This window comes from Haliotis cracherodii, unplaced genomic scaffold, assembly GCF_022045235.1.
Source record: "Haliotis cracherodii isolate W230 unplaced genomic scaffold, xgHalCrac1.p SCAF_5, whole genome shotgun sequence".
In the NCBI taxonomy this organism is placed as follows: Eukaryota; Metazoa; Mollusca; class Gastropoda; order Lepetellida; family Haliotidae; genus Haliotis; species Haliotis cracherodii.
Window position 1 is genome coordinate 4597475 of NW_027266308.1, and position 21372 is coordinate 4618846.

At 43.6% G+C, this 21372-nt stretch overlaps 1 protein-coding gene across 2 annotated transcripts in view; it reads left to right on the forward strand.

The window, feature by feature from the left end:
• LOC139443317 (pecanex-like protein 4) overlaps positions 1-14304 on the forward strand; it is a 137584-nt gene extending 123280 nt beyond the window's left edge. For both annotated transcript variants that reach the window (XM_071224298.1, XM_071224297.1), the window contains exons 4-10: positions 274-806; positions 1934-2070; positions 3084-3558; positions 9057-10277; positions 10809-10929; positions 11993-12179; positions 13950-14304. In XM_071224298.1, coding sequence (XP_071080399.1) covers positions 274-806; positions 1934-2070; positions 3084-3558; positions 9057-10277; positions 10809-10929; positions 11993-12179; positions 13950-14201 — 2926 coding nt within the window. In that variant the 3' untranslated portion in view covers positions 14202-14304. The remainder of the gene's footprint in view (positions 1-273; positions 807-1933; positions 2071-3083; positions 3559-9056; positions 10278-10808; positions 10930-11992; positions 12180-13949) is intronic.
• The last annotated feature ends 7068 nt before the right edge of the window (positions 14305-21372 follow it).

Consider the following 21372-nt stretch of genomic DNA (forward strand, 5'->3'; position numbering starts at 1 on the left):
TGTGGGTGTTAACCTTCTAGCGTCTAACAGGCAGCTTGGGTTGTATACTCCCCAGGGAGCTGAGAATAATTCTTGAGTGGACACTGATCCAGTGACCAGGGTAATAGCGTTTTGAGCATGTCCCAGAGTGGTGTGGAAACATACCCAATACAAATAGCCTATTATTATTATCACAATTAGAACGACCAGATGGTAGTATAGATAACTTCTATGGTTTTAACATACAGTAACAAAAAGTTCAAATATTCAATCTGTGTTTCTTTTTTCTTTCAGGTTGATTGTGCTACTTGTTCTGTCTATTGGAGCTTATTTGGCAGCCTACTTCATTCCTTTTGTGTTTGCAACAGTCATCATATCAGCCATATTTGGCTACATTCTCAGCATTGACCTTGGCCGTTTAGGCACACAGATCTGGAACCTGTGCCGAACTACGAACAGAATATCCTCCAGTCAGAACCTCCGAGATTCGCAGCGGGTGACTAAAAATGAAGGATTTCTATGGACATGGGGCCTAGCAACATTTGCATATCATTTCATCATGCTAGCTGTAATTGTCGGGGAGAGTGCAGCAATTAATTACTATTCACAAAGTATTGGCACCAGTGTCAGGGACATCCTGGGCTATGCCATCATCGGAGTCTGTGTGGCAGAGAAGCTGCTTCGAGATTCGCAAGGGGTGTATGTGTTCTTCGGACTGTACAGGAACATACTGTTTCCCCACAGCAGCCAGATTCAGAGGGTCTACAGACGAAGGAAGACGCAGCTTCTGTATCTTGGGTTGTTGAGGAGAGTGTTTATCACATTTGGTGAGTACCTGAGTGGACACTGTTTCATCTTTGTCATCATCTTGATCATATAAGTTTTAACAGGATCACAAGGGGTATATGGGGTTTTATGCATCCCTAGTTTAGTAGTTAGGTTTTATACCACGAGCCGGAGCTTGAGGTGAATGGTATAAAACCTAACTGGGGACACATAAAACCCCATGTACCTCTCGTGATCCTGCTACAACATATTTAGCTTACCGAAACGTTTTAATGTGACATTGTAAAATAATTAACACAAATTCAAAATTGATAAAAAACCAGCTGTTTGACTGAGCTGAGGTTAACTTGTACTCTGTCACGTGACTTCCATTGACCTGGAAAAAGCATGCAGCTTTTTGCCTGGAAGCAGGTATGAGGGATTTATTCTGCCTCTCAGAAATCCACGTGCAGCCTGCATTGCTCATGGCGGGGTATAAGAGATTTATTCCCACGCTGAGAAATTAATTACCCTCCAAGGTGGTTACACAGTAATTTTATCAAGATCCTGCGGACCAATCAGATCTCATCATTCTGACATGGAGGTAGGATAATGAGAATTGTCTGCTTCATGAATTCCTCGCACCTGCACCTTCGGGAGTTACATAACCAAAAGAGGAATGTCAGATTCGGTTTTCTGATTTTTGTCAGCGGAATGTTTGAACATGGGTAAAAGGAAGTAGATAATAGATCACCTGAGGCTGTGAGAGAGTTGTTGCTCACGTTATTACTCGTGTTGTTCCAATACGTACAATTAATTATTCTCATCAGTGATCTACTCATGCTATTGGTTTCTGTGATTTATTATTTATTTTCTAATCTTCTAGGGGATGCAATCTCATTATAATCAAATCTCAGTTCTCCCTACCACTAAACAAAGATCTCAGGACAACCCATTACGGGTCATGTCAGACCAACCTTTCGCAATTTTTGACCGACCAATGGAATGACTGACAAGAAGTCAACAATAGCCAATCAGAAGGCAGCTTTCTCATGCTTTACAGTGTTTTTTTCTTCATGAAACTTTGCATAGAACCAGGACAAAATCTAGAATGTCAGTGATGAGCACAAATTTATCATGTCTTGTTCCCCCATTCAGCAGCCCTGATTCAGAATTTATTTGATTTTAGTTGGCCCATTGTTGATGCTGGCGTACTTGTCACTCGTCGTCACGCAGACCAATGTCATGACATCATCAGCGACAACGGGACTTGACCTGTACCATGCCATATGGTTCACATTTGGGGTTGTCCGAGCTTTCAGAGTGGTATGTATGGCATGTTATGTGTCCGTTTTCCATGTACATATTGTATGTTTGCTCAATAAAAACCAGGACCACTAGTTGAAACCACTACCAGAGAAAGCATGTATTCATGCTACGCAGTCGCCACATTTCGCTGTGCAATGTTGTGTCCCTTATGTTTAGGTGCGACAGAAACCTGTGGCAGGAATCAAATATTGGCAGATTCACCTTGATTATATTTCCTGTCAGTGCCATGACTATGCTCATGGTTTTTCACCAAAGTTTTAAACATGTAAGACCTAAGGAAGAGAATTTATGGAAGTCAACTTCTTTATTAGGAGGAACACATTGTTGCAGATTATATACTTCTTCGTCAGACAAATAAATACTGTAAGGCTAAATAGGATATTAGTCTTGGTTGTTAGGCTCTGCCTACATCATCATAAGGTCTGCCGCATGTTATTTTTTATTTCCAATTTCAATAAAAAATTAAAAAATCTTAATACTTAAAAACAACGCGATCCACAATAGCAGGCAGTTACATTGCTTTACATGTGCACTGCTTTACTGTGCATCTCGTGTTATGGCAATGGCTGGGGGGCCCAGGTGACCCAGTCGCCTAAGGCGCTGGCTGCGATTAGCTATACAAAGTTGCATCCCTTGGCCGCACCAGAAACCTATGATTGTGGTTGTTAGCAACCTATTTTTGCTCGTGGCTTTCACCAAAGTGGTAAACGTCTGAGACCTGCATCACTTCGGACTTTCCTCCAACATAAAGCTGACACACCATGATATAAACATGTGGAATACTGTTAGAAGTGGCGTTAAACCCAACTCACTCACTGCTATGGCAGCGTTAGAAATTGGCACTAGTCCTGTAGTCCTTGCCAAACTGCCCAATAGTTAAGATATCATAAGGACTAGTAGAAATTTGCAATTATTAAGGGTTTTGCTATATGTTATCATTATAAAGATGTATTTGTTGCCACTGCTGTATGATAACATGAAATGAACCTAAGGTTTGTTCCCCCAAACAGACCTGGCAGAGCAGTGTCCATGCCCTCCTGGAGATGTCGGTGCTGCACATCTTCACCCTGACAAGCCCCACCACTGTCCAATCCCTGGGGGCACCCATCCTCCTCCTCCTCATCGGACTGGCTCGAGACAGACTCTTCCAGCTCATGAACAAACTCTACTTCTTCTTTGTCCTGCTCTCCACCTCCTGGCTTGACAAGAAACAGAGACGCGGCTCAACCGCCATTGTCATCTTCCTCTCTCTCATCTTCTTCCCTGTTATTTTGGCAATACTAGGGGCGGCTGCTGCTCTCTCTGCCCCCCTCCTACCTCTCTTCACCCTGCCGCTGTTCTTTATCGGGTTTCCACGCCCCCAGAAGTTTTGGGCTGAGGCTGTAGGTGGATCTGCCAATGTGTGTACTGATACCATCTACTACAGACAGTTCACACCCCAGTTTGCAAGAGGCCTCAAGGCTGCTTTTGCCAATGGTAGTCTAGGTAAGTGACTTTACATGTATAGTATGTAAGATATATTGCTGTGCAGAGTTGCATTCCTTGGGCACACCAGAAACCTATGAATGTGGGTTCGAATCCCGGTTCGCCCTGATTAAGTGTCTAGGTTTGTGAGCATCATACCTGTGCTCATGGATTTCACTGAAGTGGTAAACGTCTGAGACCTGCATCACTTCGGGCTTTCCTCCCACATTAGGGCGGTCGGGTAGCCTAGTGGTAAAAGCATTCGCTCAGAACGCCCGGGTTCGATTCCCGACATGGGTACAATGTGTGAAGCCCATTTTTGGTGTCCCCCGCCGTGATATTGCTGGAATATTGCTAAAAGCGGTTTAAACCACACTCACTCCTCCCACATTAAGCTGACACGCAGCGATATAGCTGGAATACTGTTAAAGGCGGTGTTAAACCAAACTCATTCACTCACTCACTTCCTACAATCAAGTATACTGTGCCATGCCAGTGCAGCTCACCTGGATATGTAGTCAACAACTAAAAATGTCAACAGTCGCTTTTTACAGTATTAGTGAAGTTGTTATTCATAATTACATTAAGTAATACGTTACCACTGTTATACCGAGGCTGTTGTCTCCCACAACTGCTGCTATAGCGAAATCTACCACAGAGATCTCAATTACCTCATGCAGCACGTGCGTAGCCACCTAGCTGCCATGTGACACCCTTCACTCTTGTCTCTTCGCTTGCTCTAGCAAGACGTACAATAAACTGCTCAAGCGTTCCTGTTTCTCCGACCATTTGGTGATATTTATTACTGTTTATTCTCTCTAATAAACTGTGCTTTTACGGGGCGTTTGCTGTAACTACGCTTGGAAATATTTTTCCCGCCAAAAGGAAATATTTTTCCCGCCCTTTTTTTCTATATACTTGCGGGGTGTCTCGTATGCACGTTGCGTCTTACGTTCCCCTGTTCTAGTATATCTTGGGGTTTTTACATCACTTATTCCTCTATATGTTATATGTGTATGTTCTATATTCCCATTGCTCGTTTATTTTCTTGTGAAAATACTCGTTTGTGACTATTTGTGGTGCGTGTGTTGTAACCATGTTTTGCTCTTTGTTCATAGTACAAACAAAATGTCTGACATGGATGTTTCGCCGTCCTCCACCCCCTCTACCCCCGCAACCAGGAGCTGCGGGGTGTGCCGCAAGCGAGCGCTACCGGCTGTATGTGCAGTCCGTTTCCACCCCTGTGGTGGCCGGCTCGTCCGATCGGGGTCCCCTTGCGGGTACCACCACCACGGCTGCGGCGGATCCCTTGGCGGCCCGTGGGCTGTCCGGGGATTCCGTCGCTGCATTACTTGCATAACTTGTGGACTCCAAGCTGGCGGCCTTATCTCAGGATAGGCCGCTGGCTGTTCCGTCCCCGGCCACTTTGGTGGCCGCGGGGTCGGAGGCGGGGTCCGCCGGTACGGCGGCGGCTCCCGTGGTCATCGGTCCTTCCCCTGAACCGTTGCTCCCGCTATCGGTTAAGGACCGCGTGGCCATGGTTTATGACCTCTTTGAGGACATGCCCCGGCCGGTACCGCGGGGAATCCACGACTGTGGGTTCCTCCGAGGTATACGATGAGTCTTCCGACATGGCTTTCCCCGCATCAACCTTGCTGCGCGGTATCAAGCCTTCCTTGGAGAACGCCTTCGCGGCGGCCTCCGGTCGGGGTCTCCCGTTGCCTCCGACGTCGTGGAGAAAGGGTTTATTCCCGGTACATGACCTTGCCTTTCCCGAGGCTGGTCCTACCGCGGAGGCCCATGTTGAGCGGTTGGGTGTCCGTGCCCCACCGGCTGCTACAGTAACGCAAGCTACCTTGCACCAGCTGGACGCCCTCGCTCGGCACTCCATGTCTCACGGAGACACTTACTTGGCTGCAGCGGCCAGTCTGGTCGAAGGTTCTCCCACGGACCGTGACCAGCGCATTTACAACTGCCTGCTCAGTTTAAATGCTTCCCTGGAGTACGTTGCCGAGGACTCTCGGCACACACTTGCTCTTGTTGGGTCCCTGCATAGGCGCCTGGGTGCCGCTCCTAACCGGAGTGCGCCCCAGGCTGCTGCGGCCGGTAGGTCTAAGGGGTCGGGTTCTTCTTCCTCTGGGAAGTAGCCCCGCCCTGAGGGCTCCGGTATGGGCAATCAGCTGCCCTTTCGCGGGAAGACGGGGAACTGGGGGAAGCCCAAGTCGTCTAAGGACGGCAAGGGCCCCTCCAGGTGACTCTCATTGGAGGGGTTCGTATGCCGACAGCGCCAACTTCGGTTGGCCCTAAGGCGAACCCGAGTCACTTGGCCCTGAACAGTTGCGCCTGCCACAGCCTGTCAGGCCCCCCTTTCCTTCCCCAGTGGGAGCCAGACTCCAGACTTACTGGGAGAATTGGGAACAAGTGTTCGACGACCCGTGGGTGGTCAACACGATTCGGTACGGCTATCGGCTCGATCTCAAAGTGAATCCGCCGCTCACAGTTGCCCCGTTTTTAATCCAGTTGTTAGCTACGGAGGTGAACAGTGCGACCGTCGCCCTCCCGGATCGGCTCCGACCGCATCTGGAGTGGTGGACGGTCCCTTACAATGTCGTATCAGGAGTCTCTATGCGGCCCTACCGGGCCACGTTGACCCTGTATACAGACGCCTCTCTAGTGGGCTGGGGCGCCCATCTAGAGGGGGAGGTGAGCTCGGGGCTGTGGTGCGTAGACGAACTAGATCTTCACATCAATTGTCTCGAGTTCAAGGCAGTGATCAAGGTCGACCTGTTCGCAACGCGGTTCAACAATCAACTCCCGTTGTTTGTATCACCAGTCCCGGACCCGAGGGCCATCGATCATGATGCTCTCGCGTTAGACTGGACGGGCTTGGACGCTTATGCTTATCCGCCGACAGCGTTGATACCACACATTCTAAGCCGGCTCGGAGGAGTTCGCTGTCGAATGTTACTGATCGCGCCCATGTGGCCGAACAGATCGTGGTACCCCGACTTGCTGACCCAGGTCACGCAGTCGCCACTTCCACTGCCTGTGAGACCGGATCTCTTGATCCACCCTCACACCCGTCAGCTTCATCCAAACGCAGGGCAGTTCAATCTGCACGCGTGGATGTTGTCACCGAGCGTCTGAGGAGTAAAGGTTTTTCTCGCCGGGCGTCTCGGGCATACGTTAGTATGCATCGTGATTCTACCCAGAAGGTGTATAATGCACGTTGGGTTATTTTCACGAAGTGGTGTTGTAAACATCACATTCATTCGTCAGATAAGGTATCTGTGCAGGATATTGCTCGTTTCATGTCTCACTTGCGAGAGACCCGGAAACTCTCCGGGGGTTCCATTGCCAACTATGTCTCGTCCGTTGCTACGGTACGGGACGTTGCTATGGGTACCAGTCTCTCCAAAGAGCCGGTGATACGGGGTATTATCAAGGGTTTCAAACAGCACGATCTTAAGAAGGGCCGCCTTCGGGCACCGGCCTGGGATCTTTCCCTAGTGTTGCAATCACTTACGGAAGCTCCGTATGAACCCTTGCATAGTGCTTCGTTCCGGCATGTGACTTGGAAAACAGCATTTCTCCTCTCCTTTGCCACGGCGGCACGTGTATCCGAAATTCATGCACTCGATGTCGCCAAGGTACGATTCGATAGGGGTGACGAAGGAGCGGTCCGCCTGGGCCTGCTCATGGGCTTCGTCGCCGAGAATCGGGCAAACGGAGAGAGAATTCACTGTAAGATCACTCAAAGAAATCTTACATCCTGCTGATACTGAGGACAGAGCGCTGTGTCCGGTTAGGGCCCTTAAGTATTATCTTAAGGCTTCGAATGAACGTAGACAAGGGCGTGACCGTCTGTTCATATCGTGTAACCCTAATCGCACGGTTGACATAACTCGCAACTCCATTGCGTTGTGGCTTCGTTCTGTCATCAATCTGGCGTACCGGTCTCGGGGGTTACCGGTAGCGGGGTCAAACCCGCACGAGATCAGGGCGCTAGCGTGCCCTACACTCGAATATCTCTGTTCGCAGAATATTACGAGGTTGTTACTGGCGTTCTGACTCGGTTTTTGCCAATCATTACCTCAAACAGGTCGCTGATGCCGTCGTGGAGAGTGTGCACCGTCTTGGCCCGCGGATCGCGGCGCAAGCGGGCACCTAAGGGGTGTGCCCAGCGCAATTCCGAACTCCTCAGGCGTCAGACCTTGCACGGTGGTCAATCTGGGTCGTCTCCAATGTTTCCACTGCCGTGGGTACAGGAGTTGGGGTCCCGCAAACCAGCGCACTCACACCACAGGTGAGGGCGGCTTTTTGTGTGCTTTGTCCTTATTTGTATTTTGACAATTATGTATTTAATTGTCTGTCGTGTATCCCAACCTTGTGATGCATGCTTACAAATACTGGAATTAGGTCACGCGCCTAATGCATACTTTAAGTAGGCTTGCTCTGGGATATACGGTCTGAATGAAATTAATTTCCCTCTTTTCGACTGTTTAACCTGATCTAAGATTAAGCTCACGCGGATACAGTGTTCTCATCCGCTGCGGTGGGGCCGTTTGGAGTCACCAATCGTTTTGGCAATGACGATTGAGCCTTACGGTATGCGCTTGACAGTGCTTTGGTATTCCTATAGGGTAACGCCTAGCTAGGTGCATGTGCATCGAGTGCTTCCGCCTTGGTATTTACTTGCGCTGGTCGGAAGGAACGCTAGCAGTCAGGATTCGGGTTGTAGGTGCTCCCCACCGCCTACTGTGGTAGTCAGCCTCGGTATAACAGTGGTAACGTATTACTTAATGTAATTTGTAGAAATTTCCTATTCGGAATATTCTATAAGTAATACGTTACCACTGGGCTGCTGCCCGCCCGTCCGTCCCCCGAGCACTTGCTCTCGCAAGAGACAAGAGTGAAGGGTGTCACATGGCAGCTAGGTGGCTACGCACGTGCTGCATGAGGTAATTGAGATCTCTGTGGTAGATTTCGCTATAGCAGCAGTTGTGGGAGACAACAGCCTCGGTATAACAGTGGTAACGTATTACTTATAGAATATTCCGAATAGGAAAATTCTACAAAATTGTGTCTACTTTGTCTGAGACCTGCATCACTTCCTCCCATATTAAGCTGACAGGCTGTGATATAACTGGAATACTGTTAACAGCAGCATTAAACCCAAGTTACTCACTAGACCGAGACTGAAACAAATGTAGTGCAGTGTCCCCCTGTGATATAAATTTAACTAAATCATTTTGTGCATTCCTGTTGATGCAGGGATGGGTGACTCTGTGCCAATACGAATATGTCATTGTTGAAATAGATCTTCAGTGATCCCTTAATAGAATTCTGTCCCATAATGGCTGCTAAGTGTGAATCGGAAGATCCAAGATAAAATTTTGCTTTCCAAGTCACACCATTACGAATCATCAAATAGTATGTATTAATGGATAGAATTTTCCAGTAATGTTCGTTTTCAGAGTTGTTCCACCTCATTGTGATCGTCATGCTTGTTGTTTCAGGTGAGCCGAAGCCAGGTAACCACTACCTTGTGCGCTTCCAGGACCGCCTGCTGTGGGTGATGATCCTGGAGCGTGGGGCCGGCTTCTGTACCGTCAGCGTCAAGGGGCTGGAGCTGCAGGAGACGTCCTGCCACACGGCGGAGGCAGCCCGCTTAGATGATATTTTTGAAGTAGCATTTGAGAAGGAGGGAGGTTTCTCACCCTGCACCTTCAACAAGTACCCCTTGCACTCCCTGACCCCGGTGGATTCGGCCCAAGTGAAGACATATTCGGATGCACGCAATGTGTTGACGGGCGTTATTGACACTCGGGAGAGCGTCAATGCCACCATGACATTCTTTGTGAAAAGTCTTGTGTGGGTGATTCTACACCATGTCAACAAGACCAAGAGGAAAGAAGAAAGTATTAAAAAAGCGCAACCTGTGATAGAATGTAAAACTAACGAGGAAATTAATCACAACCACCACACGTCCGATCTGAACAACAAACGAAACAACACTGTGACAAATGTACAGTCTGTGAACAATTCATTGATCAAGAACAATCTTGGTCCGATTGACAATGGAGCAAGACCTCCATCAGCGCAGTCAATAGGCAAAAAGCAGAGGAAGGCATCCTGGTCGTCTTCAATTCACAGTTTTACTGATAGTATCTGGTCGGATGACTTTGATGCAGATGGTGATAATCGTAAAAAAATGAATCTGAGAACATCGAGGAACGCGACCTCACAGCCTAAAGCACCATCGCCAGCTCCATACTCACAGGCGGCAAAACCAACAAAGAAAACCTTTGATAACGACATTGATGATTTGTTGGATGATTTTGAATTTGGATTCCCGGCACAAGATCTGTCTCGACCTAAGAAGCCAGCGGCAGCTGCTGTTTTTTCAAAGCCGGTCACGAACTCAAAAATGAATCCTGTGAACCATATATATAAACCTGTCACAAACTTGGCAGGTTCCCCAGATTTCAAGTGTCAACATTCCTCCCATATCAGCCTGCCTGTCAAGTGGCGGGAACTGCCTATAGAATACTCTCAGCTGTCCAGGCATATCGGTCAGTTCCCAGTCACCTGGTACCGCAGTGTACTCAGCCTTTTGGACTGGTCAGCCACTGGCTTGCCTGGGGAGAAAGTAGCTATTGACGTTGGCGCTGATGATGCGCTGACCAACTGCTACTCTCAACTGATTATGGCTTGCTATTCTGCATTTGATAGTCAAAGTAAGTTACTTTAGAGGACTTCATTTGGTTGATGTTAGAAAATAATTAATAGACCTACCATTTCTTTAAGCTTCACTTATCAGAAGAATATTTGTGGCAGTTTCAACTTGTGACTGCCAAAAGCCTGGCTCAAAGCCTGGTTCAATGGTTGTTGTAAGAGACGACTAACAGGATTGGGTCGTCAGAATCTGAATTGTTTGGGTGCTTTGTAACAAATACTGAAGATTCAGGTTAGAATTGTCTTCAGCATCCCATGCTGGCCAGAAGAGGCGACTTAAGGGATCGGGTGATCAGACTTAATGATTTGGTTGATGCATATCTTCATATCCCAATTGCATAGATCAATGCTCATGTCAATCACTGGATTGTCTAGTCCAGACTCGTTTTTTACAGACTGCCATCATATAAGTGGAATATTGCTGAGTGCAAATCAAAAGCTGTGTTTATTAATTTGATTTGATAAATGAAAAGGAATTGACTAGACAGAAAAGCATGCTAAGTCAAACTCATTCACTAATGATTTTCTTTCAGACAAGCCCAATGGGCCCAACTATCTGTACAAGTGTTACACAGGCGATGTTCCCTGGAACGCCATGATGGACTGGCTAGCAGAGGACAAGGAGCTATACAACCTGGTCATCAAATCATTCAGGTAACTCTGTCACAGTGACATGCAAGGGGTTCCGGGTTAGAATAGGTCCCCAACAACCTGTGATTGTTGTGAGAGGTGACTTAATGGATTGAGTTGTCAGGCTGGGTGACTTGGTTGATTGTAGGGCTGGGACGAGTCCAAATGTACCACCCGGGTACCCGTCCCAACTGCAAGTCTCAAGAGTAGGGAACAAAATGTCTGATTGGTAATTGTTTTACTGCAGCCCTGGCTAAGACTATTTAGATAATGTATCAAACAATCAAATCATGCGTACACTGAAGATTACTGAAGCTTTATCTTTGCTGAAACATATACAAGTCAGAAGGAATGCGTGCATCATCTGAAAGAAATGTGAACATTAGCTACTTGTAGTGTAACCACTGAGCTATAGTAAGTTTTTGTCATTAAACACAATATATCACGTGACTAACCACGGGTCCAGGTAGTCCTGTGGCTACGCGGGTCCTACTCAGGACCCACCCGACCCGAGTACCCGAATTACCTGTTGCAGCCCTAGTTGATTGCATCTCTTCATACCCCCTTGATGTCGATCACTGGATTGTGTGGTCCAGACTCGATTAATTGCAGGCTGCGGTCATATAGCTGGAATATTGCTGAGTGCAGCATTAAACAAGCAATGCAACAGCAATCAGGAAACAGTGATTGTTGTTTCACAGCACAAACAGCAGTATACCAGCTTTAGCATATAGATATGTATGGATTATAGAGTCTTGGTCAGGCAAGCCAGTGGTTGATAGTAGGAGCACCGATCCATGACTTCAGGTATGATGTCACATTGTTAGCGAAGCCACCACCTAATCAACACATTTGTTGGCACTTACAAGTTTGGATCCTGGAACATTTTCTGACCTCGAATCAACACTGGTAAATCAGTGGATATAAAAAGTGCTAGTTTTATAGAAATGTATGACACTATCCGAAACAGTATTTATTGAAAAGGTTATATCCAGTTTCACATGTACAATAGTGAGAACTAGTCTCAGCACAGTCCATTATTCTGTGTAGGGTGTACAGGCTGCTTACAGTCACCTTGTTCCTGCAGGTATGGGTTGAAACTGATGATAGATGAAGTGCTGCTGGGGCCAATCTCATCGGACGAGGAGCTGATCGAGTACCTCCAGGACTACGACGACAGCTGGTACATCGGGCGAGACAGTGACCCTCAGTGGAGCAAGTCCGTGCTGGCCAACACTAACAACCTGTTCTCCCTGGGACACAACTCCATACAGGTACACAGCAGCTCAAACTGTTGTTTCTTTTAAATTCATTAGTAATCCATTAATGTGGAATAAAACAAACACCCTTCAAATCGAAATTCAGTAACATATTCTCATTATTTGAAGGACAAGTGATAGAAATATTGATTGTTTTGTTTCAAGTAAGTTTGAGAACACGAAATTTGAACTTATGGTTTAGTAACTTCAACTTTTTGAAACACTTGTGGTTAGTACAATTATTTAGATCATAAAGAATGACTTCTTTCAACCAATAACACAGGGCTACCGTGTTTTCTTGTTTAACCATATGAACGTGTCCAGAAATTTACCTCAATCTTACACAAATCTAATATCTTGTGAAAAAAATATCCATATTTCAAAGAAAAATAATCTCATTAAAATCAGATATAAGTTATCGCTGCCGCTAAACAAAGATCTGAGGACATCCCATTACGGGTCACGTCAGAACGACCTTTCGCGAACTTTGACTGACACTGAAATGACAAACTTCAGCCAATAAGAAAGCAGCTTTCTCGAGCTTTACGGAACTCAATTCAACCTGGCGACTTCCATTACAGACTACACTTGAAACATATGTTGATACAGTTCTCGGTTAAATTTTGAAAACTGAACAAACGAACATTCCAGAATGTCTAATATATGGTTGAGATTGTATGACAGTACTTCCCATGTACTGTGCAACGCCTCCTCCATTCAAATGTTTATCCCACGGAAGCGAGAGATAGCCGGTAATTTTGACGGAATCAGTTATACGGGCCGTAACTGTCGTTGGGAATACCCCGTGTTAACGTTTTCGAGATTGCATGATGAGGAAACACATTCCAAATGTCACTTTCATGATCGGGTAAGCGACGCTTCGATTGGTTGGATGAAAGGTCGTTTTGACAGGACCTGTAATGGGATGTCCTCAGATCTTTGTTTAGCGATAACGAGAACTAAGATCTGATTTTAATGAGATTGAAAGAAGAATTAATGTATGCAAGCCAACATCTGTGGACTTGTTTTTCTCAATACTCACACAAGTAATGATAACATCTAGAGAATATAACCCGAGTGCCTTTTCATATCAATATGTCAACATGAGTTGATAAAGGTCTAAACCTCCTAGTGTTGATATATTTGGTATCAAAGCACACCAGGGTGAGATTCCATTTATCATCCAAAATGATTCTTCAAACTTTTTCAGTTTGTAAACAGTAGTTGAGTGAAGAGTGTAAAGCTCATCAGCTTCAGTGGCAGAGAGGTTTGTGATGTCATTTGATTGTGATGTCATTTGATTGTGATGTCATAATAGCCTGCAGAGCATCAAGATGCAATTTCATTGTAGCAATATCTCCAGGGAGATATGGACCCATGAAGATCCGGATTAGAATTGGTCTTCGGAAACCTATGCTTGTCGTAAGAGACGACTAACGAGATCAGGTGGTCAGACTCAGTGACTTGGTTGATGCATGTCATTGTATCCCCATTGCGTGGATCGATGTTCATCATATCAATCACAGGATTGTCTGGTTCTGACTCGCTTATTTAAAGACCGCCGCCATATAGCTGGAACATTGGTTGGTCTGGCAGTTGTTGAGTTAAACAACAAACAAACAAATTCAAGGAGATAAGGGTGACATCAAGCAATATCTCCTGGAGAGGTTCAAATCTGTTTTGGTTGAGAGGCCAAATTAGAGTCTACTCGCAGTTTTCTTATAGCACTTGGAGGTGTTCCTGCTCATGTGACAATCATTCTGACATATGTGTGTTCTCCTTCAGGGAACGTACAGCAGCCGGGTGCTGTCTCTCCAGGACGTCATGGTGCACATCGGCCGCCTCAGCCCCGAGGTCGTCCGAGGTCAGTGGGCAAACCTCAGCATGGAGCTGCTCTACCTGACCAACGACGATGAGGAGCGCTACAGCATCCAGGCACATCCCACCATACTGAGAAATCTGACTGTGCAGGCGGCAGACCCTCCCCTTGGCTACCCCATCTTCTCATCAGAGCCACTCACCATCCCCACATTGTAGAGGCCCTACATGGGGGGCCTGAAAGAGGCTATGATGAATTATGCTGTATAATGCTTTGGAGTACTGTCTGATATATTTGAAAACATAACCACGATGTTGATATATGGTACAGTTTTACATCGTCATTTCATGTCTCCACTCACTGGGTGAGGTTTGCAAATCAATCTAGGTATCATTTACTTGCCTGTTGACAATGTTCTATGTGAAAACAAATTGATCATGTATTTTGCTGTGGAGATGCAGCACCTCTACTGTTTTTACTCGAAAGTACAAAAAATGTGCACTGTTGTGAAGCACGTGCTTATTATTCCCTGGGATGATACTGACTCAGATCGACTGTAAGAATACGTTTTCTTTAGACTAAGAACAAGAAACGTTTTCCCTCAAGAATCAAGTAGGGATCATTCTTTGATGGCGACCTCAGAGAAACTGATTTAGTGTGCCATCTATTAAACTGTGGTTGTGTGGATTGATGACAATGAATCCTTGCTCTGTACTCACTCAAGTACTGGAACACTTCAATACTGTTATCCCACCTCCAGGAAGCTATTGCTTAGATGGTATAAGTACCGGTATTCTAGTGTCTCGGACTCAGTTTTACAGATCCTTGTGATGGTAGCTTTACATTCAACAGGTATATCTGTGCCACTATCAAGGTCACACATATATACTACTCAAAAGAAGTTAAGGATCACCCCATTCTTTCATAATGGTAAAGTAAATCTGTCATGACATGAGAGATTAACTATAGTAATATGAAAGAGTCAGGTGATCCTTAACTTCTTTTGAGTAGTATATATTGGTCAATTTTATGTTGATAGACTACAAAAAGTGGAAACTCAATATGGAATACTTTCACTCAAAATTTGAGGTATGTTTTTTATTGTTTGTTGTCATGATTATTGATGGAATTACCACGTTTCAAATGCTTTACAATGACATATTGGCCACAAGCTTGGCATTCTTGGTTTCATATCAAGGAAACATCGAATGCATGGACTTTACGCAATCAAATATCAGCCCGCACATCTCAGTCAGACACTAATGGTATTAGATTATTCTTTAGACTTCTTTGAAGTGTTTTCTACTTTGTCATATTGTGGTCAATTTACCATAGACTATCCCATCCCACCCTGTGAAAACCTATGTTATTACTTTGACAGGAGTATTTGTTTACTGTGTGTATTGTTTTAGTGAGTCAATGAGCTTAGTGGCTATTGTCCCTGTATGCTGTGCTAATCAGTCTCACTCTACACAGATATCATCGTTCCATATCTGTCATAGATATCATCGTTCCATATCTGTCATCTTCTTGGGTTGGTTTAGATATCTTGAGTGGAATGCAGTCATCCCTCTTGTGTTTGCCTGAAACACATCAGCTGCTGCAGTCTCATCTTCCCGAGGCTAGTCTATATCCCTTGATCACGAGTTGTGCCTCTTGTAATGAAAACGCGATACCCAATCAGATTGCTGCTCTTATCTCGCATGGCTTCGCAAAGATGGCGACTATCATAGAAGATGACATAGTCGATCGGATAACGAAAACATTTGCGATTGCATCCCTGACAAACACAGGCAATTGTTGAGCTTCAAAGATGGGAAAGAAATATTTGTCACCAAGGACAGGCAGCGGTAAACCACTTTCATACGAATGTGTACCAGTCGTGTTTAATGACTGTTCACATCATCGTGCAACGTAAAAGCACAGTACTTGGGCGAATTGATTTAAACCTTGGAAAGACTTAATAATACTTGTCTTCGCTTAATTGTTGAAATAGCTTCAGTGCAAATTTGACACGCTATATGGCATATTGATATTGATTCTATGAAACGTGCTCTGATTTGACTATTGACATGTGCCATAGTCCAATCATATTTAGCACAAGAAAGTGGGCTTGATGTGGCAATGGTGGAAACAAGACTTTGATAAATAGGCCAGTGGATGCTCTTGCCTCGGGAAGATGTGGCAGTCCATATTATCTTTAGTTTGCTCTAGCCTATGATTCTGGAGTCATATTGGCTGAAGACTATCTAATTAAAATAAGATCTGAGTAAACCAGTTTTACTGAAACTTATCCTATTTCACACTATGCATTTCTTCTTATTCTTTGATCTTGGTGTGGAAATGTCCTAGAACAAAGTTTCCAGCGTCAAAAACACCTCACCACTGTGATCATGGTTCATGCACCACTAAAATCCCGTGCGACACAACCCATTACCTGATCACCTGACATATCCAGCACCCTCTTTCTCAATCTAGAGCGTACAGGCTGGTGTAACTGTGATGGCGGGATGGCTGGGTTTAGCGTGTGAGATAGGATAAGTACCGTATATAAACATACAATTTATTAGAAAATTAACTAAATCTTATAATATCACTCTATTGGCACTGCCTGTGTTTGTCCATTTTAGAGATACTGAATTTACAGTTCCTGCTCTGAATATTTCGCTTTCTTGTACCAAGCATTTCTACATCTTGACACTGATTGGCTGACTAGAAACTCCACCTGCCATAACTCATGGAATGTTTGTTCAATCTTCACACAGACTAAAACCTCTGATTTTGGTCAGATTTGATTTGGCTCAATCAACAGAAGGATGGAGCGAATGTATCCAACAGTTTTACCTCATACATGACTGACTCAAGTGCTTGCTAATTGACTAGTTATCTGAACAGCAAGTATTGGGTTATTATGGGCTAAGTTTCTAGATATGCAGAGTTGTATCCCTTGGCCTGGAGAAGATTCACTGATCATGGGTTCAAATCCCAGAATTGCCCCTATTATGACCCTTGGTCTGTCAGCATCTATCGCATCTTCCCGAGTCAAGGGAATTAACTGGCTATGAAAATCCAGTTTCCACCCTTGCCGAACTAGGCTGGAATTAAGGAGTTATATTCTAGCTGGACTAACGAGTCTATGCATAGTCCAATCAAAATCACGAGACGTTCGGTTCATAAACTGCCTTGCAGATATCGGTTAATTGCAGGATTGGCAAAGCATGTGGATCACCAACTCTGTGTTAACAGATATTTCCATGTTTTTAATCAAGGTGCCCACGTTATTTGATGCACTTTGCGAAGTAAGACAATATTGATATATTACATGGTTTTATTACAATATTGATTATTGATCAGATCGTCTTGATTGGGGCCCACCATTTTGTCAGAAGCAAATGCAAGTAAGAGGTGGAATCTGTTTGGTCAATAGAAGGGACATAACTTGTAAAAGCCACTGCTGGCACAGAAATTCCAACGTAGGTCTGCAATGGTGGAAACTGGACTTTTACAGTCAGTTCAACTGCCTTGCCTCAGGATGATGCTCATGGATTTCACAAATGTGAAACACATATTCAACCCATCCACTTTCCTCTCGACATGCAGTGATAGAACTGATATACTGTCCCAATCTGTGATGAACCAAACTCACTCATTCACTCGGACTGATGGAAAATAACAGTGAATATTACCTTTCCTGGAATAATAGAAATGGGAATATCAGCTGATTACATTTTATATACTGTTGTATGACGTACCTTTCTACATTTGAGAACTGAGTGTGTATATGTCACTAAAATTACAATATAGTGTTGTTTTGACATGTTTTAGAAACACAGTCCTGTTTTATGAGTGAGTGAGTATGGTTTTTACGCCGCTTTTAGCAATAGTCCAGCATTATCACGGCAGGGGACATGGGTACAATGTGTGAAGCCCATTTCTCATGTTGGGAATCAAACCCGGGTTTTCGGTGTGATGAACGAACGCTTTAACCACTAGGCTACCTGACCCCCCCCCTCCTGTTTTATGGATTCAAATCTAAATGTACAGCAAGTCTTGTTGCCCCCATTAGCACGAGTCCAACTGCAATTCTGTCCTTTGTATGTATTTGTTTTGTTTATGAAAATTTCCCGTTCTGGAGTAGCCAAAGAATCTCAAACACAGGTTGTGCCTGCAGTCACTGTAAGCATGTGGAGAAATGTATGTTAATCCATCATCACCTATGTTGTCCAATTTTTATTTTTTCCATGTGCAGCATTACGTTGGGAAGACAGCTTTATCAGTTTTCGTAAAGTCATTTGTGTATTCTGTGATATATTTTCACTTAAGTTTTGCATAAATGTAGTCAAAGAAAATGCTGATTCAGCATTAGTTGCTTGTGCACTTAACAGAAAACATTACAAAAGGTGTCAACTAGTTGTAAATTCATTTGTCATTTGAATATTATAAAATGGTTAAAGACACAGATCTATAGAAAATATTTTTACTGGATAAATCCCATATGAGTTTTAATATAAGTTGCATGGTTTTACAAGGTTCTTGTAAATATTGATACCATGTACTTCGTGTGTAATTTCATGTATGGAAACGGTCATTGATAGCTATTGATGTATATTCCTGTTCTATGTATGACATACAATTTTATACCTAAATACGAGTTTCGATTGTGTTTATGGATTTGTTTCTAGTTTAGAATGTAACAATATTTGATTCCAATATCAATCAAGAGAATTGTCGTTGATTTTTGATTAGTCAGCAACATCAATGTGCTATTTTGTCATGAAGACAATTATGAGTGAATTATGACAATATCAAGGATATTATTGAAGAAAAATACATGTTACCTAACAGAGAAAGTATGTGTTGAATGTTGATAGAAAATGGTATTATACAGAGTACAAGAGCATGCTTTAAAAAACATGTTTAGAGATTTATTTATGTCCATATCAAAGACATGTCAAAATCATTTAGCTCAAAGGTTTGTAGCCGTCCATTTGTACTGCTGAAAGAAGTCAGAATTACAATTGAACTTAAGTAATCCAAGTCATTTACATCTTGATACTGGATAGTTTACCCTTACCACCTAATACAGAATAGCAAAATGTTTTAATATCCTTATTAGTGCTGGTGTGTCATTTAATCTATAGGTGATGCTAATGAATAATAATGTCTACCCCAAACAGGGTAATTTCATGTCTTGTCCGATTTTCTTTTCTGTGTGCAATACTCACAAAACATAAGTGCAGTTTTGTTTTCTTGAACAGCTTATATTGTTTGTTCGACAGTGATGCATGACAAGGAATCGGTGCATTTTCTGCTATGTGTTTTTTGTTTTTCAATTTTTAGAGGCATTGCATTCTATTGGTCAAGTCATCATCAATAAATCACATTCCTCCGCCACCCTTGAATAAATACGGCCACTTTGCAGTTATCTAAAACCAACGAAACATGTCATGGCCTGGTTAGAGTGAGAGGGAAGCCAACAGTTGATCTGACCAATGAGTGCTCAGATTACATCGCACAAACGGTAACATTTCCGTGCCATTGGCCGTGGACACTACCCAGTGCTTCAATATGAGGCAAGGGTGGGTTCCATTAAAGTTAACACAGAGCTGGGCCAATTGGACTTTCCTGATTTATACACTACATTCTGGTCGTATGTAGTCATGGGTAACCGAGGAACATGGTGCAGAAATACCTATGACTATTGATGATGATGAAAAATCAACAGACCGTATCTTGGAGTGGAGTTCAGATAACTGCAAACATAACTTTGAATAATTGATGGTTTGGGGTTATTGGAGTATTGCATTTGTAATATGTTGTCTCTTAATGTTTGTTTTATTTTCTGTGTTTTGCCATTGGTACTTTGTACCAGAAATTCTGTGATAAACATATTTTTGTATATATCGTGTGGACATACTCAGTGAAATAGACAATTTAATATTGTTTTTTTTGCCAATATTTAGTCTTCATATGCTACTGATAACTGTGTGTCATGTATACTAAGGAAAATAAAACGATTTGAAAATATCATGACTCCTTATTGCTTTGATCATTGAAAAAACTGCCACGGCACTTTAGCTCACATCATATGATATCAGGAAAAACAACCTGGAACAATTTTTACAAATGTGGCCGTCAAGGTTGATATGCAAATATTTTTGGCATAAATACTAAGCTCGTATGATCTACCACAGGACCATGTAGCTGATTTTAACAATAAAAATAAAGTTGCAAAAAAATCATAGACAAGGCCTCGTCTATGATGTTTTTGCGGTATTGTTATAATTAGTTACATGGTCCTGTGGATGTACAAACAGAAACATGCACGCCAGAGTTCACCTCCCTCAGTCTGGCAATATCAAAGAAGTTCACAGTAAAATAAGTGGATATATCTAACTAAACAGGTACCAAATATCATTCCATTTGGAACAAAAATGGCAAGTACATTGTTGGGTTTATTCATCACAACTCACCCTTTCCGTAATCGGCAAGGAGACTCGTCCTCCTTATCGATGAATGTCATGTGCGAAAATACGACAAACCAATCAGAATGAGCGTATGACGTAAAGTTCTTCGGTTAAAGAATCAAACAGGAATATTTTTTGATTTAACAAATGTCTTGCATCTAAACATATACCCAAGATACAGTTATATATGTTCAATCATACCGTATAACACAGCATTTTCCGATATGCTTTAAATTGCATCCACAACTATTTAATAAATTGGGAAATATACGTGAATCATTACGCAACAAGTACCCAGTCGAAAAATGGATACGAGAGGGGCACGAGTCACTATTCGGCTTGTCCCGGAATAACACGAGTAAGTCACAATTATGTTGGGCTTTTTTTCAATATGGCTGCCAGACGCCAAAGAAAGTGGTCAGTCAGGGGAGCCAAAAATATGGAAACAAACATTTTTAGAACCCTTTTCCAAACAGAATAACAATGCTATGATTAATTGGGCGGATCCTTACTTGAAAGCCATTATCGAGTGTTTGAAAGCTTTCGAGTGTCTCTGGAACCGTTCCACAAAGCGATCTTAGCACTAAGATGATGGTAACTCCCACACATTAATACATGCTCATGAAATAAGATCACTTTCTGACCTTGGGCTCCGTTTCACAAAACGATCGTAGCGCTCCGCCTGTCGTAAGCCCTTTAGTTATGATCATCTTAGCACAAAAACGTGTCTGTAGAATGGGTCACTTGAGCCTCCAATGTTTAAGGCTTTGTTTGTTTGTTGTTTAACGCCGCAATATAACTGCTATATGACGGCGGTCTGTAATAATCGAGTCCGGACCAGACAGTCCAATCATGACAACAAAAGCATAGATCGATGCATATGGGATACGATGACAGGCATCAACGAAGTCACAGAGCCTGT